Source organism: Heloderma suspectum, chromosome 1 (genome assembly GCF_057233095.1).
Source record: "Heloderma suspectum isolate Gila_16-S chromosome 1, 16-S_ref, whole genome shotgun sequence".
Taxonomy (NCBI): Eukaryota; Metazoa; Chordata; class Lepidosauria; order Squamata; family Helodermatidae; genus Heloderma; species Heloderma suspectum.
Window position 1 is genome coordinate 138,364,664 of NC_139458.1, and position 24,866 is coordinate 138,389,529.

The 24,866-nt window shown below is 48.2% G+C and overlaps 1 protein-coding gene across 2 annotated transcripts in view; it reads left to right on the forward strand.

Moving 5' to 3' along the window:
* SLC43A1 (solute carrier family 43 member 1) overlaps positions 1 to 24,866 on the forward strand; it is a 43,642-nt gene that overhangs the window by 13,088 nt on the left and 5,688 nt on the right. Inside the window, exons 2-9 of one of the 2 annotated variants that reach the window (XM_084860505.1) lie at positions 120 to 249; positions 5,437 to 5,614; positions 7,624 to 7,807; positions 8,087 to 8,142; positions 8,616 to 8,692; positions 17,855 to 17,947; positions 18,482 to 18,615; positions 20,029 to 20,210. In XM_084860505.1, coding sequence (XP_084716631.1) covers positions 5,461 to 5,614; positions 7,624 to 7,807; positions 8,087 to 8,142; positions 8,616 to 8,692; positions 17,855 to 17,947; positions 18,482 to 18,615; positions 20,029 to 20,210 — 880 coding nt within the window. In that variant the 5' untranslated portion in view covers positions 120 to 249; positions 5,437 to 5,460. Of the gene's footprint in view, positions 1 to 119; positions 250 to 5,436; positions 5,615 to 7,623; positions 7,808 to 8,086; positions 8,143 to 8,615; positions 8,693 to 17,854; positions 17,948 to 18,481; positions 18,616 to 20,028; positions 20,211 to 24,866 lie in introns of those variants that run through there. The other variant, XM_084860506.1, reaches the window with a different exon arrangement.

Sequence of the window (24,866 nt, forward strand, 5' to 3'; positions counted from 1 at the left end):
CGAGGAACTATGAGCATCCCCTCCTCCCCGATTACACTTGTTTACAAATGCTGCTGGATTTAGTGTCATCTCTGAATTTCATTAACAAGCTGTTTACTTCCCATTCTGCCTCATTACAGAAACTATTAAATCAGTCGAGACCCACTGGTTATATCTGTGGAACTCCAGGCGTGCCAGCCCCAGATGTTCAAAATCAAAAGACTGCCTTCTGAACTCAGGAGGTTGGCATAACCCTTGGAGCCCTTATAGGTAAGGAAAAGGTTCATGGCTGGGCGATCTGGCTTCTGCACTTTTAGGGCACAAGATAGCATCCTGTTTTCAAGCTTTCCTTGGCAACTAATAATACTTGAGCTTTTCCATAGTACTTTCTGTTTGTGAAAAACAGTTCATGTACATTGTTGCAATCAACCTTACAATTTCCCTTTCAAGACTGGACAATTTTAGGATCATCCTTTTGTTATAAGTGAAGGCTGAGACTGAGATATGGGAATTGTAGGACTATTTTCTGTCTAAACATCCATAGGATTGCAGCCATAGGGAGCCTCCCTTAGTGGATCTCCCAGTTCACAGATAAAGCCTCATGGAGAGTTTCAAACTGCACAGTGAACGTGTCCACTTGGATTACTGCCTCAGGTCCCATCCATGACCTGCATGTTTTCAGTTGCATGTCAGTATGGAGCTTATGCATAGACTTGTAGGCACTTAGGCTCCATGAAAATATTCAACTGAATGCATGTAGCTTCCCCACCTCCTGTCATGGGTATTCACTGTACGGAGTGTGAATGTCTGCATAAGGCTGAGGTCTCTTAGATGCTATGCTACAATGTTTGTATCGATTACATTTCTATCCAGCCTTTCCTCCACGGAGCTCAAGGTAGTGTACATGGTCCCCCTCCAGCTCATTTTATCCTCTCAGCAGCCCTAGGCTCAGCTCAGTGACCACTGTTTTTTAGCCAGGAGCCTCTTTGGCTCCATGTACCACCACCAAGGCCACTCGTGGGCTTGCGTAGTGCATCACTGAAGCTAGCCAATCACATTGCTCTTTCCCTCTCAGGCGCCTCCTGCATCACAGCCAATTGGCTGATTGCTCCTGTGCTCTCCCTTCCCCACCCCCAGCCACCTTACAGTTGATATGCCGCAGGTCTCCTGACTCCCCACTCCTGAAGCCTTTTCCGGTAGCCCAGATCACCAGAGGTGGCCCACTGCTAGAGCTATCAGCAAGGCAAAGCTGCAGAGCCTCCTGAGAGTGAGCAGCTACTGCAAAGAGGGAGAGAGGCAGAGAGCTGTGCTTGAGGTGGTTGGGAGCTGCGGGTGGACCTCAGGCCTTGCAGTGAAGGACACTGGGCTAGGCTAAGAATATGAGAGAGGGAGAGAGAGAGAGAGAGAGGCTGGCTGGCTGGCTGGCTGGCTCAGGGCCACCCAGTGAGCTTCAAAGTAAAATTGAGATTTGATCCCAAGTCTCTCCAGTTCTAGTCCTATACTTACCTTTTCCCCAACCTGGTACCCTTCCGATATGTTGGACTACATCCCCATTATCCCCAGCCAGGAATGCCTCCCACACATGCAGTTGTAGTCCAGCACATTTGGAGGGTGCCACAGGTTGGGGAAGGCTGCAGCCGCTGTGCTACACTGACTCTCAGCTGCAGGTACTTGAGCTAAAAGATACTTGAGTATGACCCAGCCAAGTTACACATTGTAAGTCCCATTGATTTCACATGCTTAAATTGCGGGTTGTGGGAAATCCAGATGCTTTTCATCAAGGGAGCACTTTTGTTGTTGGGAGAACACATTTTCCTGGTAGCCAAAGTGTTGTTGTTTTTAAAGTTGCTGCTGCTGTAGTTGTCATTTTGTTTGATATACAATCCACTCCATCCCTGTAGCTTTACATACATATTTTAAATTTCACATTTCTTTAAATAAATAGAAAAAAAGCGGGGCAGGGGGACGGATGGACGGACAAAAAGTGTAGTGACTTCAGAGAGCAGCTGGCAGTTCTGAGGCCTGTTCCTTCTGGGAGGGAGGGAGGGGGGGTGTTGCAACCTTCCTGCTGCTCTTGGCCCTCTGACTGGTGACCGCTGCCAGGCTGTGCCTGTCCCTCACTTCAGTAGCCACTATGCAAATGACAGAGCAGCTGAGTTCTCTGTGGCAGGGCAGGGTGCAAGATCCCAGCAGCTGCTTGTCCTCTGGCTGATGGCTGGGCCAGGAAGTAAGTGTGTGTGTGTGTGTGTGTGTGTGTGTGCGCACGCGTGTGTGTGTGTGTGTGGCTGGCTGGCTGGCTGGCTGGCTGTGGCAGTTACATCCTCTCCTGTCCAGTGTCTTGCCCTTTTCTTTCTTTAGTCCTGCTATCTCTCTTCCACTTTTAAAAAATAACAAAGGCTCCCCTACTCCCCCAATGCATTCCACGAAGACAGGGTACTGCATCAGAACTAGTGCCAGTATACTGTGGAGAATAGAATATTTTGTTTTCCTGATGTCTGGAGTTTCAATAACTTCTTTATTCCTTCCTAAATCGCAAGCCGCATCTGGCGTTTTGCTCAGCATCCAGTTAGTTCCCTGCTACTATCTATAATTCCCTGGCTATTGTCACTGGGATAGGGAACAATATTCCACCATCCTCGCTCTGCTTTACACCAGCTTGCAGAAGTCATGTGCTCTGGCTGGTCTGTGTGATTCAGTTCCTCGGGGTTTGGGAGGACTGCAGAATGCAGGTGGGGTGACCTTCGTAGAACCATAGAATAGTAGGGTTGGAAGGGGTCTAAAGGACCATCGAGTTCAAACCCCTGCTCAGTGCAGGAATCCAAGTCAGAGCATCCCTGAAAAGTGGCTGTCCAGCCTCGTCTTGAATGCCTCCAGTGTGGGAGAGCCCACTACCTCCCTAGATAATTGGTTCCATTGTCATATTGTTCTAACAGTCAGGAAGTTTTTCCTGATGTTCAGCCGGAATCTGGCTTCCTGTAACTTGAGCCCATGATTCCGTGTCCTGCACTCTGGGATGATCAAGAAGAGATCCTGGCCATCCTCTCTGTGACAACCTTTCAAGTACTTGAAGAGCGCTATCATATCTCCCCTCAGTCTTCTCTTCTCAAGGCTAAACATGCCCAGTTCTTTCAGTCTCTCCTCATAAGGCTTTGTTTCCAGTCCCCTGATCATCTTTGTTGCCCTCCTCTGAACCCTCTCCAGCATGTCTTGCATCCTTCTTAAAGTGTGGTGCCCAGAACTGGACATAGTACTCAAGATGAGGCCTAACCAGTGTTGAGTAGAGGGGAACTAGTGCTTCACGTGATTTGGAAGCTATGCTTCTATTTTGTTGTTGTTTATTCGTTCAGTCACTTCCGACTCTTCGTGACTTCATGGACCAGCCCATGCCAGAGCTTCCTGTCGGCCGTCGCCACCCCCAGCTCCCGCAAGGTCGAGTCCGTTACCTCCAGAATATCATCCATCCATCTTGCCCTTGGTCGACTCCTCTTCCTTTTGCCTTCCACTTTCCCTAGCATCAGCATCTTCTCCAGAGTATCCTGTCTTCTCATTATGTGGCCAAAGTACTTCAGTTAATGCAGCCCAAAATAGCATTTGCCTTTTTTGCAGCCACATCATGTTGTTGGCCCATATTCAGCTTGTGATTGACAACAATTCCAAGATCCTTCTTGCTTGTAATATTGTTGAGCCAAGTATCCCCCATCTTGTAATTGTGCATTTGGTTTCTTTTTCCTAAGTGCAGAACTTGGCATTTATCCCTATTAAATTTCATTCTGTGGTTTTCTCCCAGTGCTCCAGCCTATCAAGAACACTTTGAATTTTGTTTCTGTCTTCCCGAGTATTGGCTGTCGCACCCAATTGTGTGTCATCTACAAATCTGATAAGCATTCTCTGCACCACCTCCTCCAAGTCATTAATAAAAATGTTGAAGAGCACTGGGCCCAGGACTTAGCCCTGTGGTACCCCACTGGTTATCTCTCCCCAGTTTGAGAAGGTCCCATTGATAAGCACTCTTTGAGTCCGATTCTGTAGCCAACTGTGGATCCACCGGATCGTTGTTTCATCTAGCCCACTTTGAGCTAGCTTGCTAATCAGGATATCATGGGGCACTTTATCAAAAGCTTTGCTGAATTCGAGATATATTATGTCCACAGCATTCCCACAGTCCACAAGGGAGGTTACCTGATCAAAGAATGAGACCAGATTAGTCCGGCAGGGTTTGTTCTTGACAAATCCATGTTGGCTTCGAGTAATCCCTGCATTGTTTTCAACGTGCTTCCAGATGGATTGCTTTATAATCTGCTCCGGAATTTTCCCATGGATGGATGTCAGACTGACTGGTCTGTAGTTCCCAGGTTTCTCCTTTTTGCCCTTTTTGAAGATAGGGACAATATTAACCGTCCTCCACTCATCTGGCACTTCCCCCATCCTCCATGATTGCTCAAAGATAATAGATCATGGTTCTGAGAGTTCTTCTGCCAGTTCCTTTATTACTCTAGGATGCAGTTCATCTGGCCCTGGAGATTTGAACTCATTCAAAGTAATTGGGTGTTCCTTGACCATATGCCTATCAATCTCAAGCTGCAATCCTGCCCTTTCAGCCTCTAGTTCATCTTTGTCAGCGGGGTCATAGACCCTCTTTCGGGAGAAGACTGAGCTGACGTAGGAATTGAGCACTTCTGCCTTTTCTTTGTCATTTATCATTTTGCCATCCTTATTTAATAGTTGAACCACCATTTCTTTCCTCTGTCTTACCATGCTTGTATCTGAAGCAAGCCCTGTTGTTGCTTTTAGTCTTCGTCGCTAACCTCAGCTCATTCTCAGCTTTAGCTTTCCTGACACCATCCCTGCAATTCTGTGCTACCTAACTGTACTCTTCCTTTGTAGCTTGGCCTTCCTTCCACTTCCTATATGTGTCCTTTTTTGTTTTCAGGTCATCTCTCAGCTTTTTGTGAAGCCACATTGGCTTCTTCTGTTGTCTTCCACCTTTTTTTCTTGTTGGAATGGTTTCTAATTGTGCCTTGAGAATTTCCTTTTTTAAAAACTCCCACCCATCTTGGACTCCTTTTCTCGTTAGAGTCGCTTGACATGGGACCTTCCTTATCATTGTTCTGAGTTTATTAAAATCAGCTGTCCTAAAATCCAGGGTACGCGTTTGGCTACCCTCGGCTTTTGCTTCCTTTAGAACCAAGAACTCAAGTGCAACATGGTCGCTTTCCCCCAGAGTTCCTGTAACTGCTACTTTACCCACTAAGTCATCTCTGCTGGTTAGGATCAAGTCAAGGATAGCTGATCCTCTAGTTCCTTCCTCCACTTTCTGTAGAAGGAAGTTATGAGCAACACAAGTCAGGAATCTCTTGGAGGGGCCATGTTTTGCAGAATTTGTCTCCCAACAGATACTGGGGAAATTGAAGTCCCCCATTACTGCTCCATCACCCTTGGTCTCCCTTTGTTTTCCAGCCTGGTCTCTAAGCCAGAGGGAAGATGGCCCCCACTCTGCAGCAGGCGTACCACCGGCGCTGGTGGATGGCCTGCACGGCAGTGGTGGAGAATCTCTTTTTCTCAGCGGTCCTGCTGGGCTGGGGCTCCTTGCTCATCATGCTCAAACATGAAGGATTCTACTCTCATGTGTGCACAGGTGAGAGGGGAGAGGCCAAGGGTGAGGCGAAATAGGAAGGTGGCAGGGGAGGTCATTGGGGGTGTGGGCTTGGGAGAGTATCTGGAGCTGAGCCATAAGAACAGAAGAAGAGCCCTGCTGGATCAGGCCAAGGGTCCATCTAGTCCAGCATTCTGTTCACACAGTGGCCAACCAGCTGCCTGTGGGAAGCCAACACGTAGGAAGTGAGTGCAACAGCACCCTCCTGCCCATGTTCCCCAGCAACTAGTACACATACTGCCTCTGATACTCGATCAGAGTATCATGACTACATCATGACTAGTAGCCATTGATTGCCTTGTCCTCCATGAATTTGTCTTTTAAAGCCATTCAAATGGGTGCCCATCACAACAGTTCCCCAAAGGCTCTGCAGAGCCCCTCCCTCCCTCTCCTCTCTGCTGAGGCACACCGTCATCCTGGGATGGTCAGAATGTTTCTGACGTTTTCCAAACCAGTCAAGCTTGTTCTGACAGCAGGACTGGGTGGGACTGAGGAGCAAGAGTTACACGTGAGTCCGATAGAGAACGCTGTGCTGGCATGATTAGCCCTGCACAGCAGAAACTGTCCTGCTGGTAACAGAGTGAGCGAGAGACGTCCTGGAAATGGGCACATCACCTTCAGCCTTGGTGGAGCTGATGTTCAACTTTACGACGCAGACACTTAATCCATGTAGGTTTTTCCCAAGGACGTGGCGTTGTTGTGATTTGCATGGCTGACTGAGTTGGTGGAATAGCCATCCCCATGCAAAGTGGGCACTTTAGGACTTATCACATGGAGATTGCTTGCAATGGCCCCAACAGGATGGCTTACCGCCACTCCCATCATAATGTATAGAGCGAGTCACTGCATTGTATGTCCATGTCACGTGGCGTTTCCCCATGTTGGCTCCTCATATTCTGGCAGTAGGTAGGGCTGGTAAGAAGACAGCATTCCACGTGGAAGTAGAACATGGTAGCCAGCACTGCCCTGTGTGGCAGTGGCAGGGGTAAGCAGTACCATGGAGGCTGTTTCAAGCAATCTCCCCAGGATAAACATAATGGATGGACCAACCCCAGGTGAGAATGTCCTGCATTCCCACGATTTTCCTTGTGGACCACTGCCCCAGAGAAATCTTTCTTTCTTGCAGTTGTGCCCTTTTTCATGGCATGCCTGGCCCATTCTTGACCTCTGGGGTCAATTCACCCACCGTACTACTTCCATGCGGGGCAACGCCTCAGAGAAGCCACTTGTTTTCCCAAGTCACTGTCAAACCACAGGTGGCCATCTTATTTTACTCCTTCTCCAATCTTACTTGGCTACTCCTATGGGACCAAGCTTTAGAAAGACCTGCTGCCATTGTAAATCCTGGTCAAGCCCTGCTCCCATGCCAGGAGGCCTTGCCCCAGGCACACACCTTTCCCTCGCACCATTTCCGCCTGTGATCCGGATCTCAGACGGATTCCCTCTCTTGATGCTGCTCAGGGCTTTCCACTTTGCACACAACTCACTATGCAGCAGGCCAGAGCGCTGATGCTGCATCTTCTGCTCGGTACCTTCTCAGGTGTGGTTGCTCACCCCTCTCCTCTCTTTGCTGTGCAGCCACATTGCTGCATTTTCTTCCACACGTAAGAGAGGGAGGTGTGAAAAGGGACCCTATCCTGCTTCCCCATGGACAGAAAGCAGGCTTTCTGCACTAGGCTAGGGTGATGTGAAAGTGAGGTCTTTCTTGAAGAGGGAAGGAGCTGATCCAGTGTGGTGTAGTGGCAAGAGTGTTGGACTAGGAGCTGGGAGATCCGGGTTCTAGTCCCCACTCGGCCATGGAAGCTCACTGGGTGACTTTGGGCCAGTCACAGACTCGCAGCCCAACCCACCTCACAGGGTTGTTGTTGTGAGGATAAAATGGAGAGGAAGAGGATAATGTAAGCCACCTTGGGTTCCTTGCAAGAGGAAAAAAGGCGGGGTATAAACGCAATAAATAAATAAATAAGTCTTGTTTGCCTCATTCGCTGCAGGTGGGAATGGCACCAATGGCTCATGGGTGGCCAGCACGTCTCACCCATGGCCCAGCTGTGTGGAACAGGAGGAAATGCTCAACCTGGGTTTCACCATTGGCTCCTTTCTCCTGAGCGCTGCCACTTTGCCGCTTGGGATATTCATGGACCGACTCGGCCCCAGGCCGCTCCGCCTGATCGGCAGGTAGGGCGTAGAGTTTTGGGGCAATGGCAGATTGGCCCTGGGTGAAAGGATCCTGGTCTTGAGGGAACTGGGAAGCAGATCCTTGTTTCAAAGGGAATTTGAGAGTGGTTTCCTGGAACATGGCAGCTATGGAGGACGGATTGTGGTTTGGGAGGTGGGGAGAAGATGAGTGGGATGTGTGGGGAATGATTTCCTAAAATAGTTGTGAGGTGTCGCTTTGAGGGGGTGGCATGATTTTAGCCCCTCGTTGTGCTGATGTATCTGCTGCTTTCTCTGCAGTGCCAGCTTTGCACTCTCCTGCATTCTCATGGCCCTGGCTGCCTACAACCCACCAGGTAAGAAGGGTACCTTTGGCACTCAAACTGGTCTGTGTCAGGGTGCCAGGTGAACTCTCGTTCTCCTCTTTACAATCCTGCAGCTGCAAAGGAGGATGCCTCTGGGGCTTTGCCCATCATGACTCCTGCTCCTACTGCGCCCCCTCCCCTCCCCTCCCAGGTGCTGGAACAAGCGGCACTCTCGTTTTGCCCCACAGCAGGCAGCAGTGGGGCATGAGTGATGGGGCTTGTAAAGGAGAAGCCATGGCTGCATCCTCCTTCATGAATGCAGGCATGGATCTCCAGATTGCAAACCTTTCATCCATTCCATTCCTTAAGTTAGCAAACTCATGGGGGGTCCTCCAGCCTTGCTGCTGTTCCCCCCACCCCAGTCCTCTGTGCCTTTCCTTTGTGTTTTCATATCGCAAGCCCTCCGCACTTCTTTGTGGCCCCCATCCATCTGTTCACCCCTCATTTCCATTCTCTCTTCCCAGTTCTTTCTCCATTGATTTTTCTCGGCCTTTCCCTGAATGGCTTTGGTGGGATCTGCCTGACCTTCACCTCCCTAACTGTAAGTATGGGGAAGGTACCAGGTTGGGCCTTACACTGCATAAAGCAGGGGTGCAGAACCTCAAGCCTGGGGGCCAAATTTGATGCTCCTGGAGCCCCAGTCCAGGGCTTCGGGGTCCCCAGTCGGCCCCACCCCCTTCCCCCCAACCACTGGTTTCTTGGCTTTTGTAGAGTTTTCCCCCCATTCTAAGAGGTTGAAATTCCTCTTCCAAGGCTTAGTTACAGGCAGTAAGGGCTTTAAGCTAGAATAGGCTGGTACTTGGATTTTGGGCCCCCCGCCCCTTTTACCTTCAGCCCTACCCAGCACTGGAATGTGGCCCCTGAGAGCTTCTCAAAAATGGAATTTGGCCCTCTGGCTGAAAGGCTCTGCACCCCTGGCATAAAGAGATGGGAAATGTGTCTCTTCAAATGGCTTGTAGCAAAAGCAGGGGGTGCCTGAACAAATTCGCTCCCCTATTTGTCCTGAGGACCTCTGAGTGCCTTCCACATGGCTGCAGTTCAGGCTGAGCCTTTAGGGCAGGAATGGGGAATATGTGGCTCTCCAGGAAATCCTTTCTTGGCACAGAAACCGTCCCCTTGCTCAGGAAGTGGCGAGATCCTGCGGGAGGGGTGCTTTGGAGCTGGCTGTGCAGCACTGCTTCTTGCGCACCAAGTGCTCATCCTGCGCATGGGCTACTTGCCAGACCCTGCTGCTCCTGACCTAGCCTCCTTCAGTCACATTGCCAAAGGGACCAGAGCTCACAACGCCCCCAGCAAAACACAAAACTCTGCAAAGCGTAAAATGTAAATGCACGTGAGTATTTATTGATCGGCATAATTTGAGCAATGCATTTGGCTGGGGATTTCGGTTTCCCTATTGAAGAGTATGGATTTAAAAACAAAACAAAACCCATAGCTCTTGTTGAACCTTCATTCCCCCTCGCAGGGTGACAAAGGAGGGCAGGGTGTCTGTATCTTTAATAGTTGTGCAGAAGTGGGGACTTTAGCTTTCATGCAAGGGGTAAGAAAAGCTGCGCCTGCCTTCTCCTCCTTTGCATCTGGCCACCGTAGCGCAGGAGTAGGCAGCCTGGTGTCCTTCAGATGTCTTGGACTACAACTCCCATCAGCCCCAACCAGCATGGTCAAGGGGTACATGAGTTGCAGTCCAAAACATCTGAAGGACACCAGGCTGCCTACTACACCAGATTGCCTTCCCCTGGCCTAGACAGACAGTAAGTAAGCTGCTACTTACTTCCCAAGGAGCAGGATAACCAGCAGTGAGGGAAGATGTGTGAAGATGATCGTCATAGCATAGTAGGGCTGGAAGGGGCCTACAAGGTCATCAAGTCCAACCCCCAATTAGCTAATGGGCAAAGTCTGGCCAGGCACTCAGTGCAGCTTCAGGGCTGCTTATCTGTCTCGTGCATCGAGGAGTGTTCCAGCACATTGCCAAGGCTGCGTGTGGCTGCAGCAGATCGTTGAGATAGGGCAGTATGCAGTGCCAGCTGTTTGGTGCCTGCTTCCTTGTCATTGGCCTTTTTCGCTGAGTGCTGGGTTGCTCAGTAGTTCTCTTTTTCTAACAATATAACTTGCTCATTTTTGCTGAAGTTTCTTTCATGGTTTCTGAGAACTTGAGGCAATAACTTCAGATTTAGGCAACTGGAGCGTTGGGGGTGCCTGTCTCATCTCAGTCATGCCAGCTGCATATTTGTTCTTCTTTGAGCTGGGGTACAATATTTTGTTTAGGCCTAGCTGTATTCTGTATATCTGCATGCACACCAGGAATCTCAACTCCACACTTGAAATGGGGATTGCGAGGAATCCAGAGCACACGGTCTTTTACACAGAGATTCTCTTAAACAGGGATGGGCAGCCTCAGGCCTGAGGGCCGACTCTGGCCTTCTGAGGTTCCCTACTCCCTTCCCATGGTCCTGCCCCCTCTCCCCCAACCACCCATTTTGGTGCTTTCCTGGCTTTTGTGCACCCCCCCCCCCTTTCTAAAACGGTTGAAATGCCTCTCCTAAGATTTGGCTACCGGCAGTAACAGCTTTAGTGTCCAATCCTATGCATGTTTAGACAGAAAAAAGCCCTACAACTCTGAACATTCCCCAGCCAGCACAGCTGCCAGGGTATGCTGGTAGTTGTCAGACTTTTTTCTGTCTAAACATGCATAGGATTGCACCCTATTGCTACAATGTGCTGGGGTGGGGTGTTTTTTTTTTGGTATTTTTGGGCCCTATCCACCACTGGATTGTGGCTCTCGAGAATGTCTCTGAAATGGAATTCTGCCCGTGGGCTGAAAGAGGTTTCTCACTGTCCGATATCTGCTCATATCTATATTCATAGACTGTTCTGTAATAATCCTAGATCTGGCACTTCATGGCACAAAACTCTGGATCAAGTCCTCATGCTATTTATGTGGAAATGCCTCAGATCCACTGCTTAATCAAGCCTCTTACACATGTTCAGCATTGGCACCTTACCACACAGATCCAGTCCTTTGCAGCACAGCCATGGTGTAAAAATCTGCATTTGTTATATTTATGGTGCAGTCTGTGCCTACATCTGTCAGCTGTGATTAGACAGTGTATTTCATTAGCCTGCCTATAAAAATCATGAATACCTATCTCTCAAATCTGCATTTTTGTTCAACAGCAGCACCATGAAGCAATGGATCTGTAATTTGAACAGTGCATTCTCTGTGGTCTTGCACCCAATAACTACAGTGTAAATAGACAGTTTGGAAGAAATGTACATGGGTATGAGCTGTGATCAGATGGTGTGGACTTTTGTGTCCTCTCTGTGAAAATCATGAGGATCCATGCCTTGGATCAAGATTTTTGTGCCACAGCGTTACCACGAAGTGCTGGATCCATGACTTTCACAGTGCAATCCATGAGCATGGGTGGATGTGAGATACAATTAGTTGGTGGATTATTGTGAATTGATGTAAAAGCCAAGATGATTCATTCTTCAGGGCCACCGGAAAGATGGGTGTAATTCTGAATTGTACAAACCTAGCATCGTAGTTTTGTAGAAAATGCCATTTGCCAAAGACAATAATTCAGAGCACTCTCTCAGCATGCTTTTGGAAAGGATCCTTCCATTATTGTTTCTGGCTTGCACAAGTAAAAAAAGAAGAAAAGTTTCCACAATCTGTGCCTCAGATCTGCTTTTGCCCCGTGAAGCACTGCATTCATGATCATTTAAAAACTATTATTCATTATTATTGCACTTATATCCCACCTTTTTTTCCTCTTGCAAGGAATCCATGGGGACTTGCATGTTCCTTCTCCTCCTCTCTATTTTATCCTCACAACAACCCTGTGAGGGTAGGTTAGGCTTAGAGTCAATGACTGGCCCAAAGTCACCCAGTGAGCTTCATGGCTGAGTGGGGACTAGAACCCCGATCTCCCAAGTCCCAGTCCAGCACTCTAACCACTGCATCACACTACAGTCTGTGTACATGGATGGGAACTGTGAGTAGACAGCGGGTGGAATCCAGTGTTGCTGTTCCACTTATGGAATAGCTTTTATTCCAGTGGACACCCCACTAATGGAAGAGGAGCGGAGGTGATTTTTGGCAATTTTCACTTCCCACAGCAACCTCCTCTGCCCTTGAAAATTTCAGAAGGTTGGAGGGACCCTCTAGTATAGTGTGGAAGGCAGTGTGAAGGGCTGCAAGGGAATTGGAAAAAGTCTTCTGTTAGTGGAAGCACCTGCTTGATCAAAGCCATTCCACAAGCAGAATGCGGCCAGCATTGGAATCCACCCGGCAGATTTCTGTAGCCTCTCTGTAATAGTCAAGGTGGTTCTACAGGATCTGTGCCTTAGATCTATGTTTTTGCACAATGGCAGCACATGAAGCTCTGCACCTGTGATTTTAATGGTATGGTCTGGCACCAGGTATAGTGACAGGTATGGTATAAATAGTAGCAGTTGAGGATGCGTATAGATGTGAGCTGTAAGTATGTGGGGGATTTTTGTAATCAGCCTGTGAAAATCATGAGGGTTTTAGGTTTTGTGCCACAGTGGCTGCATGATCTATAGTTTTCATGGGGCGGTCCATGCACATAGGTGTGAGTGGACAAATCTGTCCACCTTGGTGCCCATGAGTTTCACACATTTCCAGTGTTTACTTTGACCTACATTATTAATGCATGAGTTTGCATTGTGTGTTTTTTTAAGCATGTGAAAACTGGTATGCAATTTCATGACAATTTCTCCTAATATGCACATTTTTGTATGCAGTTTTGTCAAATATATGCACTTTCCCCAAGCATGTTTCCCCAATATACTGCATTCTATCCATTATTTTCACTAATATGCACATTTTTGTTCACACGTTCCCCTAATATTTGCATTTTTGTACACGTTTTTTAATTGGAGTGCCACGCCACAAAATTTGAAGGATAACTGTTTTGGTTCTTGTATTGGTTTGGAAGCGTGGATTAGGTAGGTTCCAATGCGAACCAAATGAATTTCTCCTCTGTCCTTACATGGCAGCTTGTGCAGGGCAGCAGGGCCTGGGGTCTCTCTCTGGCTGCCTGGCTCTGTGTGTGCGTGGTTTGTATTTATGTATGTACTTCGTTTGGTGACGTTATGATGTCATTCAGCCCTCACTGCATGCTGACTGGTGCCTTCTGTTCAAGGGGGATGTCATTGGCAAGAGACATTGGATTGGATCCACACCAAGTTAGTCCTGCTTACGTCCCATTGAAATCAGTGTGAAAAGTTAGTCATGACTAACGTAAGCCCTACTGATTTCAATGGGACCTAAGCAGGACCAACTTGGTCTGCATCCAATCCCTTGTGATTTGGGTGGCAGCAGAGTTTTCAGGGATGTCTGTGAGTGTTGCTGCGTTAATGATTGTTTCTCTAGCTATCATTCTGCTGTTGACACTTCTGCTCATTGAGCATAGTACTGTGACAATGTTACATCAGGACTGTGACATAGTGCACCAAGACCACAGGATTGCCCTGAAGGGAAAGGCCATCTGTAATACCCTCTTTTTTAATTTTCTTGTTACACTAACACAAGAGAAACAAAATAACTTTAACAAAAAGTGTGCCTATTCACTATGAGCCCCACTGATTAGAATTTCTCCACGTTAATCGATGTGCAGTGCTATCACTAAGCATTTTTTAATGAGAAGCACCTCCCACTGATTTAAATGGGGCTCACTCCCTCATAAGTGTGCTTAAGGTTGCAGCCTGAAGCTTCAGATGGTTAACCTGCCAATTGAACAAATTCAAGCTCGCAGTCCTAAGATACAGATGAATGGTACAGATAATTTGCAAAATATCCAGAGGTTATGGAATCTGACTTTCCTTGGCACAGAAATGTGATTTTTTTTAGTACAGAAGAGTACACATACCCTTGGGCCTAATTCTCACAAATAGTGGGTTGGCAGTGGCAGGGGTGGGGGAACGGACCTTTTTGTGGACTGAGCCACTTCAGAGTGCAGATGAGGACTCCTGTTTCTGAATGCCCCGCCATACAAACAAACAAACAAATTCTCGCACATGGAAGACTTGATGTCATGGAGATGGCATCTCCCTGACATGTTAGCTTTCTATGATTTTCCTTTTGTGCAGAGCAGCATTCAGTCATATGAGCCTCCACCTGCAGTCAGAAGTGGTGGAGTCCAGGGGTGTGTGAAAACAAAACAAAAAACTAGGCCTTGATGGTTACTTGTATTTGGGGGCCCATCTACATGAGATAAAAGCATGACGAACTAAGCTTTTAGTATTAACCATGGTTAAAAGCCCAGGTGCCTGGGTGTCCTCACCCACCCCGCCACTCTACTGGATCTCCCAGCCCTTCTCACAGGCTTTGAGAGTTCTCTGCGCTCGTTTAATTTGTGCGATTTACCGTGGACACATTGATAGCAAGCTAATTTGAAAGCAATCTGGTCTCATACAGTTAAGCAATTAAATTGGTACAAAACAGTGTGGTTGAATTCAGCTGTACAGGCTGAGACATTTCACCTCTCTGTTGTCTTTCCAAGTTTAGGGTGTGTTTGTTTATTATGTGTGTGACCTCCACCAACGCAGGAACACCTGTATGTGTGTGTGTACACAGCTTCCCTGTTTAGATCTAGGGTGTGTGTATTCAATTGGATTATAGTGTATTGGTGTGTGCTCTGTGCACGTGTGGGGAGGGACATACATGCCTTCTCTTTCCTATTGCATGACATTCCTGTGAGTGCTGTGCTTTGCGCGGGTGACCTGACTTAGCCAGGGTGACCAAAGACACCCTGTGCCTTGAATAGCTGTGCAGATGCGGGACTTTGACATCTCATCGGCTGGGGCTCAGCAGAGTGGCACCTGCTGGAATTCCCTCTTCTGTGCAACTTTGATAGGCAATGGAGCCCTGGCCTCCTTTGCTCTGGGTGCTAGCAAAGCCCATGTTGTATGGTGTGTTTCGTGGCTGTGGCCTTGGCAGGAAGAGCCCCTTTTCTGTTTTGCGGTTAGCATGTGCTGGTCATCACAAACCAACCCATGCTGGCAGAAAGAAAAGGGAGGAAAGAGGTTATCTTGCGGGAGATCTGACCTGGATCTTATCTCACTCCTTTGCCATGGGGCTTTGGGCCTCATTGATGCTGCTTCCATCACTATTGGGTCACAGTGCCTTTTGGAATAGGCAGGCAAAGCACCCACTGGGACAGGCGGGTAGCAGCCAGCCAGTGAGAAGGCCAAGCTGAGTACCACACCCCTCTTTCCCCTTGCCTTAGGCAAGGGCATATGTTAAAAGAACTGAAGCGTGGTAGAGCACCAGTCTGTCCTCCGTGGTTTGCCTGAGTGAAGGACACGGTTGGCACCATGCCATGTCTTAGGGCTGTTCCAAAGGAAAAAGAGGTGGGGATTAGAATGTTCAGTGCAAATCTAAGTAGGTTTACTGTGAAGTGGAGGACTAATCGCTCAGTGATAGAGCACATGTTTTGCATTCAGAAGGTCCCAGGTTCAATCCCTGGTGTCTCCAGTTCAAAAAGGTCTCCGGTCGTCAGGCTGGGAAAGGAGCATTTCTGCTGGACAGTGTAGACAAAACTGGGCTTAGAGACTAACGGTCTGGCTCCGTATAAGGCAGTGTCATAAGTTCAGCTACCTCTTTCATTCTGATGCAGCATACAGCTGTTCTCTCCCCCCACCTTGGATATTTGAGACCCTGAAATCAATCCACAAATCGGAATTTTCCCTCTTGGCATAGTAACCCCCCCCCCCCCAATACAGCTCAGGTATTCCTCCTCCACCACCCATCTAAGGATCTTAATTCTTCACAATACCTGAACTCCTCTCCTGATCAGCAGGTGGATTTTTGGTGTCTCTGAGGCTGCCGATCTTTTTACCAGCTTCTGCTCCTGTGCTTTTAACAGCACCTTGATATGCAGATATTAGAAAGTGATAATATTTATCTCTACACTGTTGGGAAATGGTTACATTTTTTTAAAAAAACCCATGGATTAATATAGGAACAGGGAACTTGTAGCACTCCAGATGTTGTTGGACTACAACTCCCATCACCACTGATCACTAGCTATGCTGGGTAGGGCTGATGGGAGTTGAAGTTCCACAAGATCTAGGGTTAAAGGTTCCCCACCCTGGATTAATAAATCTGGAATAACTACCACTCTCTAGTTCTGTACTTGCAACTACTTACACGTATTCAAATCTTCTTGCCACACACATCAATTGAAAGAGAAAAATACAATCCACCTTATAACTGCTCTGCACTGAACTTGGTTAAGCCTGCAGTCCTATACATACTTACCTGTTGAACTCATGAACCGGTGTCTGGAGGCTGTTTTGGGATGGATGAGGGTAAGCAAGCTGAAACTTAATCTAGACAAGATGAAGGTACTGTGGTTTGGGAAACCAACTACTCTGGATGGAGGTTTACAGCTGGTCTTAGATGGGGTTGCACTCCTGCTAAAAGACCAAGTTCGTAGTCTGGGAGTCCTTGTGGACTCTGCGTTAACGGGGGAAGCCCAAATGCTAGCAGTGTCCAGGAGTGCATTTTACCAGCTTAGGTAAAGCTGCAGCCCTGGCGGGAGAGGACGGACCTTGCCTCAGTTATCCATGCACTAGTGATGTCCAGGCTGGACTACTGTAATGCACTGGACATGGGGAGGCCTTTGAAAATAGTTCAGAAACTTAGCTGGTGCAGAATGCAGCTGCCTGAGTGTTGGTTGGGACGATTCAATTAGATCATGTAATGCCTATACTGCGCCAGCTGCTCTGATGAGTTGTGTGTTTCTGAGCCCAATTTAAAGTGCTGTTTTTGACCTTTAAAGCCTTAAATGATTTGGGGCCAAATTACTTGAAGGACAACTTTCACCCATATCAGTCTGTCCACACTTTAAGATCAGCAGGAGAGGCCCTTCTCATTTGCCCACCCGTGACAGGAGTTAGGTGGGTGTCCACATGAGAGTGGCCTTTTCTGCATTTGGCCCCACACCTCTGGAACAAGTTGCTATCATGGGTCCACCAGGCCTCATCGTTGCAGGCTTTTAATAAGGCCCTGAAACTGTACTATTTTACTCTGGACTTCCCCTGATACGTTGCTGCTTTTATTGTTTTTAATATCCCATCATTTTAAATTATGTGTTTATTGTTGCGTGCCGCCTTGGGAGGGCTCCTGCCCCGAAAGGCAGCCAAGAAATATTTAAAATAATAATAAATAATAATACCTGGGAGAAAGCCCCATTGAAGTCAGTGGGACTTGCTTCTGGGTATACATGTACTGGATTGCATTGTAAAGCATGCTGGGTAATTCAGTGGTGATGTTTCTTGAATATGTGCCTTCAGTGGTAAATAAGAATGTAGAATGAGATATGAGATATGAGAAATAACTTCAGATGAGAATTTGGAAAATCAGAGCGACTTCAGTCTTTTGGTTTCTGAAGCATGATAGCCACTATGGCCTGCAGAACTATGATCAGGGGCTGCATAAGAAGAGTCCTGCTGGATCAGACCAAAGGCCTGTCTAGTCCAGCATTCTGTTCCCACAGTGGCCAACCAGGTGTTCCAGTGGGAAACTCATAAGCAGGACGTGAGTGCCTTGTTGTTCTGTGAAGTTCTTGAATTAAAATAAAGGACTCTGGCAGCACTAATGAAGAGCCACTTGAAAGGGCCAGGGGCAGGGCATTTCTCCTGACTGCTTCCTCTTTTTGTATCTCTCAAGCTGCCCAACATGTTTGGGAACCTGCGATCTACCTTCATGGCACTCATGATTGGCTCGTATGCTTCCTCTGCCGTTACCTTTCCTGGTGTCAAGGTATGTAGCTAGACTGGATGATGTGGCAACAGCAGATCATCCTGTCTTCCTTGTGTGGAGGATCCCCTGTGCTGGGCTCTCGAGGCAGCCCCTGCATGTATGTCTGCATGCTTCTTTCCTGGCTGATGGAGACTTATAGTTGACACCAAGGGGACAGGAATATGTTATCTATTAGGTTGGCAAAGGGAAGGTGCAATGTGGGAGAAGGTAGAATCCAGAAGGCACAATCTTCGTGGCTTTGGATGCCCTACCATGGGGAGGGGAGGGGAAGCATAAGTGACCCATGTATCATCTGTCACTGCTTCCAGGTCTTGTGTGAAGAGGTGGGATGCATATTTCTCCCTGTGATGAGTTGCAAGTTCTCCAGTGTATCAACAGACTGTACATCTGGGTGTGCAGGATATGTGCCTATCCCTTCCTCTTCACAGGAGACCCCCACACTCCTCCCTTGCTACTTGGGTAGAATGTCCAAAGCCACCCAAGAACTCCCCTGTCCCATCCCTTCATTTCTGCCTCCTGTCCCATTGCTGTTAGCTGATCTATGACGCTGGAGTTTCTTTCATCACCATCATGCTTGTCTGGTCGGGCCTGGCTTGCCTCATCTTCCTCAATTGCTTGATCAACTGGCCTTGTGAGTCATTCCCAGCTCCTGAGGAAGCCAACTACACGTAAGTAGGAGCCACGTGGCAATTTAATCCTAATTGAGGAAAGTTGCTCCTGTCCCTGTCACTTTGGGCAGCTTGCCTAGTTGGCAGCAAGGGCAAGGAGACTGATTCTTGGGGGTGGGAATGCTACAGCTACATTCCAGCTACATTGCCTCTGTGAGACACAGTATACTGAGTGGAGGACGGGCTTATTTAGCGCTCCCTGTCCTCAGGGCCAGCTTTCTCCACTTTGGTGCCTTAAGTAAATATTAAAATGGCATGGACACCCAGACACACGTCAAGCACTGCAGAGGTTTCTTCACATGCATCACAACTGGTCTGACTAGTTGCCGGTTGTGTGCATTTACTGTCGTGTGTGGGCTTCACCTGTCAGTGTACATGGGAAAACGTTGTTCTTTTATTGCAGGGCTGAGGAATGTGCGGCCCTCCAGATATTGTTGGGCTCCAATTCCCATCAGACCTCATCAGCATGGCCAGTAAGGGATGATGGGAACTGTAGTCCAGCAACATCTGGAGGGCCACACATTCCTCACACCTGTTCTTCCACTTGCTAGCATACACTGAAAGCCACATCCTGCATGGGGTGGTGGGCGCAGAGAACTGTCTCACGCAGGCTGCCTGCAGTATTCCCATTGGTCGGGTGAATGAAGACACAACAGACATTCAAAAGTGTGGTGGGAGGCAGCTGAATACACACACAGCACTCTGAGCAGGGCTGGCTCTGGGTTTGAGGGGGTCCTGGGAAATGTGTCCTCTGGTGGCCCCTGTCCTCGGCCATTTAGCCCTGGCGAGCTGCCTGGTGGCAGCACTCCCAAGCAGTGTTGGGTCTGGCCACTCTTTTGAAATTTCCTGCGATGGACCAGAGTGAGGCTGGCTCAGGGGCATTGTGGGGAATTAAATGGGTGGATAGTGCTGCTTGGAGTGCCAGGGCCAGATCTTTATTATTATTATTTTAAACGAGGGAGCCAAGGAGTGCATCAGCAGTGGGCTCTGGTAACTTCCCGAAGATGCCAGTGCGGATGCCTGCCTGACCCTGAGGCATTTGTTTTCAGGGCCAGGGCACTTCTGTCACCCTTAAAATACATGCCTGTTTTCACTCTGAATAGTCTGCAGGTTTTGAGGCTCCAATCACACCCCCACGCAGCTCTTGCCTGGCCTTGGGCCCATCGGGGCTCTTCCCCTGCACCTCCCATCGCCCTTCAAGCTCTTTCGACCTTCCTTCACCTCTTTTGCCTGCCAAGCGGCAGAAACACCTGTACCAGCATGGCTGGGAGGGAGGGAAGGAGGCAGAGTCCCTTCTTATCTGCTGCTGGAGCAAAAGCCCTGCCATAGTCAGACATTTTGCTTTCCCCACCATAGGGCAGCTCCTCCAGTGTCATGTCTCCCTGCCCCCATCCCCCAATGACCCTGAGACAGGAAGAAGATCAAGCTGAGCAGCCTCGCCCTCGACCACAAGGTGACAGGTGACCGGTTCTACGTCCACGTGACCGCCGTGGGGCAGCGGCTGAGTCAGAGAGCCCCGCATCCGGATGGTGGCAAGGAGGAGCTCTTCCCATCTGTGCAGGACCTTCACCAAGGGGCCCTGGAATCCTCCCAGCGTGAGTTGCATCGCCGCCCCCACAGCTCAGCACGTCAGGGTGGCGGCAGCGAGGAACCCTTCCTGTGACGCACAGCCTGCCGTTACATTGGTCACTCGCCTAGTGTTTCAAGGCTCCTTCCAGGTGGTGTGCAGAGCTGGGTGGTTTCTGGAGGGCTCAAGGCTCCCTGAAGGATGGGGGCTCCTAGAGCTCGTGGCGGCTCTGGCACTGACAGCTGTTTGCTCGCAAGGTCTTGGGCCTGTTTCATCAGGTGCTGGCAGCTGGCTTCCCCAGCGGAGCGCAGGCCCCGGCATCTGGCTCCACCTATTGGTAGGAGGGAGCACTTGCACGTTTTGTTTTGGCATCAGTCCTACGCTTTGGAGGAAAACAACCTCCTTTGTCCATTCTAGGGAGTGCTTGGGCTTTCTCTGCCCTTAGATCTGGAAGGAGGCTTAGAGTGACACAAAGGGGCAAGAGTCGTGGCAGAAGCAGGAATGAAGCCCATTCCCAATTCAAGCCACTGTTCTACCTACAAAAGCCCTGTGTTGTATTCAGGCACAGTGAATTAACTGTTTGTTGTTGTTGTTGTTGTTCAGTCGTTCAGTCGTGTAAGACTCTTCGTGACCCCATGGACCATAGCACACCAGGCCTTCCTGTCCTGCGCTCTCTCCCGGAGCGTGTGGTGTAGTGGCTAGAGTGTTGGACTGGGAGTCGGAAGATCCCGGTTCTAGTCCCCACTCGGCCACAGAAGCTCACTGGGTGACTTTGGGCCAGTCACAGACTCTCAGCCCACCCCACCTCACAGGGTTGTTGTTGTGAGGATAAAATGGAGGAGGAGGAGGGCTATGTATGCCACCTTGGGTTCCTTAAGGAGGAAAGAAGGCGGGATATAAATGTAATTAAGAAAGAAGAAAGAAAGAAGCGTGCTCAAGTTCATATTCATTGCATCGGTGATGCTATCTAGCCATCTCATCCTCTGCCGTCCCCTTCTCCTTTTGCCTTCAGTCTTTCCCAGCATCAGGGTCTTTTCCAGAGAGTTTTCTCTTCGCATTAGGTGGCCAAAATATTTGAGCTTCAGCTTCAATATCTGTCCTTCCAATGAGCACTCAGGGTTGATTTCCTTTAGGATTGACTGACTGGCCCTCCTTGAAGTCCAGGGGACTCGTAAGAGTCTTCTCCAGCACCACAGTTCAAAAGCATCCATTCTTCAGCGCTCAGCCTTCCTTATAGACCAGCTCTCACAGCCATACATTACTACTGGAAAAACCATAGCTTTGATTAGATGGACCTTTGTCGGCAAGGTGATGTCTCTGCTTCTTACTATGCTGTCTAGGTTTGCCATAGCTTTCCTCCCAAGGAGCAAGCATCTTTTAATTTCATGGCTACAGTCACCGTCTGCAGTGATCTTGGAGCCCAAGAAAATAAAATCTGTCACAGCTTCCATTTCTTCCCCTTCTATATGCCAGGAAGCGATGGGGCCAGATGCCATAATCTTCATTTTTTTAATGTTGAGTTTCAAACCAGCTTTTGCACTCTCCTCTTTCACCCTCAGCAAGAGGCTCTTGAGATCCTCTTCGCTTTCTGCCATTAGGGTGGTATCATCTGCATATCGGAGGTTGTTGATAATTCTCCCAGCAATCTTAATTCCGACCTGTGATTCATCCAACCTGGCATTTCTCATGATGTACTCTGCATATAAGTTAAATAAGCAGGGTGACAATATGCAGCCTTGTCGTACTCCTTTCCCAATTTTGAACCAATCGGTTGTTCCATGTCTAGTTCTTACTGTTGCTTCTTGACCCTTGTACAGGTTTCTCAGGAGACAGGTAAGGTGGTCTGGTATTCCCATCACTTTAAGAATTTGCCACAGTTTATTGTGATCCACACAATCAAAGGCTTTAGTGTAGTCAATGAAGCAGAAATAGATGTTTTTCTGGAATTCTCTTGCTTTCTGAATTTCTCTTGCCTCTTCGAAACCCAGCTTGTACTTCTGGTAGTTCTCGGTTCGCATACTGCTGAAGCCTAGCTTGTAGGATTTTGAGCATCACCTTGCTGGCATGTGAAATGAGCACAATTGTGTGGTAGTTTGAACACTCTTTGGCGTTGCCCTTCTTTGGAATTGGAATGTAAACTGACCTTTTCCAGTCTTGTGGCCACTGTTGAGTGTTCCAAATTTGTTGGCATATTGAGTGCAGCACTTTAACAGCATCATCTTTTAGGATTTTAAATAGCTCAGCTGGAATACTGTCATCTCCGCTAGCTTTGTTGTTAGTAATGCTTCCTAAGGCCCACTTGACTTCACTCTCTAGGATGTCCGGCTCAAGTTCAGTGACCACACTATCATGGCTATCAGGGACATTAAGACCTTTCCTGTATAGTTCTTCTGTGTATTCTTTCCACCTCTTCTTAATCTCATCTGCTTCTGTTATGTCCCTGCCTTCTTTGTCCTTTATCATGCCTGTCTTTGCACAAAACGTTCCCTTGAGATCTCCGATTTTCTTGAAGAGATCACTAGTCTTTCCCATTCTGTTGTTTTCCTCGATTTCTTTGCGTTGTTCATTTAAGAAGGCCTTCTTGTCTCTCCTTGCTATTCTCTGGAACTCTGCATTCAGTTGGATATATCTTCCCCTTTCTCCCTTGCTTTTCACTTCCCTTCTTTCCTCAGCTACTTGTAAAGCCTCCTCAGACAGCCACTTTGCTTTCTTGCATTTCTTTTTCTTTGGGATGGATTTTGTTGCTGCCTCCTGAACAATGTTACGGACCTCCATCCATAGTTCCTCAGGCACTCTGTCTATCAGGTCTTATCCCTGAAATCTATTCCTCACCTCCACTGTATATTCATCAGGGATATGATTGAGGTCATACCTGAATGGTTTAGTGGTTTTCCCTATGTTCTTCAATTTAAGCTGAAATTTTGCAAGAAGCAGCTCATGATCTGAGCCACAGTCAGCTCCAGGTCTTGTTTTTACTGACTGTATGGAGCTTCTCCATCTTTGGCTGCAAAGGACAAAATCAATCGGATTTCAGTATTGACCATCTGGTGATGTCCATGTGTAGAGTCGCCTCTTGTGCTGTTGGAAAAGAGTGTTTGCTATGATCAGCATGTTCTCTTGGCAAAACTCTATTAGCTTTTGTCCTGCTTCATTTTGTACACCAAGGCCATGCTTGCCTGTTATCCTGGTGATTTCTTGACTTCCTACTTTAGCATTCCAGTCCCCTATGATGAAAAAGACATCTTGTTTTGGTGTTAGTTCTAGAAGGTGTTGTAGGTCTTCATAGAACCGATCAACCTCAGCTTCTTCGGCATCAGCGGTTGGGGCATAGACTTGAATTACTGTGATGTTGAATGGTTTGCCTTGGATTCGTACTGAGATCATTCTATCGTTTTTGAGATTGTACCCCAGTACTGCTTTTCCCACCCTTTTGTTGACTATGAGTGCTACTCCATTTCTTCTAAGGGATTCTTGCCCACAGTAGTAGATATGATGGTCACCTGTTTAAATTCGCCCATGCCTGTCCATTTTAGTTCACTGATTCCCAAGATGTCGATGTGCAATCTTGCCATCTCATGTTTGACCACCTCCAGCTTACCTTGATTCATTGCTCTGACATTCCAGGTTCCTAAACAATATTGTTCTTTACAGCATCGGATTTTCTTTTCACCACCAGACACATCCACAGCTGAGTGTCCTTTCGGGTTTGGGCCAGCCGCTTCACTCTTTCTGGCGCTACTTGGAAATACCCTCTGCTCTTCCCCAGTAGTATATTGGACACCTTCTGACCTGAGGGTCTCATCTTCCGGCGTCATCTCTTTTAGCCTTGTGATACGTTCCATGGGGTTTTCTTGGCAAGAATACTGGAGTGGGTTGCCATTTCCTTCTCCAGTGGACCACATTTTGTCAGAACTCTCTGCCATGACCTGTCCGTCTTGGGTGGCCCTGCACGGCATAGCTTATGGCTTCACTGAGTTACGCAAGCCCCTTCGCCACAACAAGGCAGTGATCCATGAAGGGGGAATTAACTGTTCACCGTCCCCTTAAAGGACCCAGATCTCTCTTCCCTTAGGAAGGGACTAGGAGAAACCCTGCTGCAGGCCTGGATTAGGAACCCTGCCAGGAAGATGTACGTAACCCTGTAAATAAACCTGTTATGTTGCCAATACCTTTGCAGAGCTTGAGTTCAGTTGTTAAAGGTTTGAAAGACAACCCAAATCTCTTGTCCCTCTCTTCAAGGCATAACTGTCAGGAGCACCCTAGCTGCCTCTTGCAGTCCCCACTAATAGCCAACTCAGGACACAGACGATGAGGAACTCTTTCCGAGACTTTATTCCTTTATTACTTTATGACACTTTCAGAATACTAATCACTAGTGACTAAGCAAGGAACAGCACTGGGAAAAGATAGCAGAGTAGCCTAAGCTCCAGGTAAGGCAGTTGGTCCCCGTTTGAAGGAGAATCACGGGAAGACCCTGAACTTATGGGCTAGGGAGAGTTCCTCCCTCTTTCCCTTGGGTCCTCGGGACGCGACCATTGTTTGCGCACCAGACGAACACTACGCCTCCTTTCCGCGCCTTCCATCTGTCGTCGCTCCCTGCGTCTGCGCCGAGCGTCCAGCAAGCCCCCCTCCAGCACTCTCTCACTGCCAGGGTCACTATCTCTCCCAGGAATGCTGGCAGGAG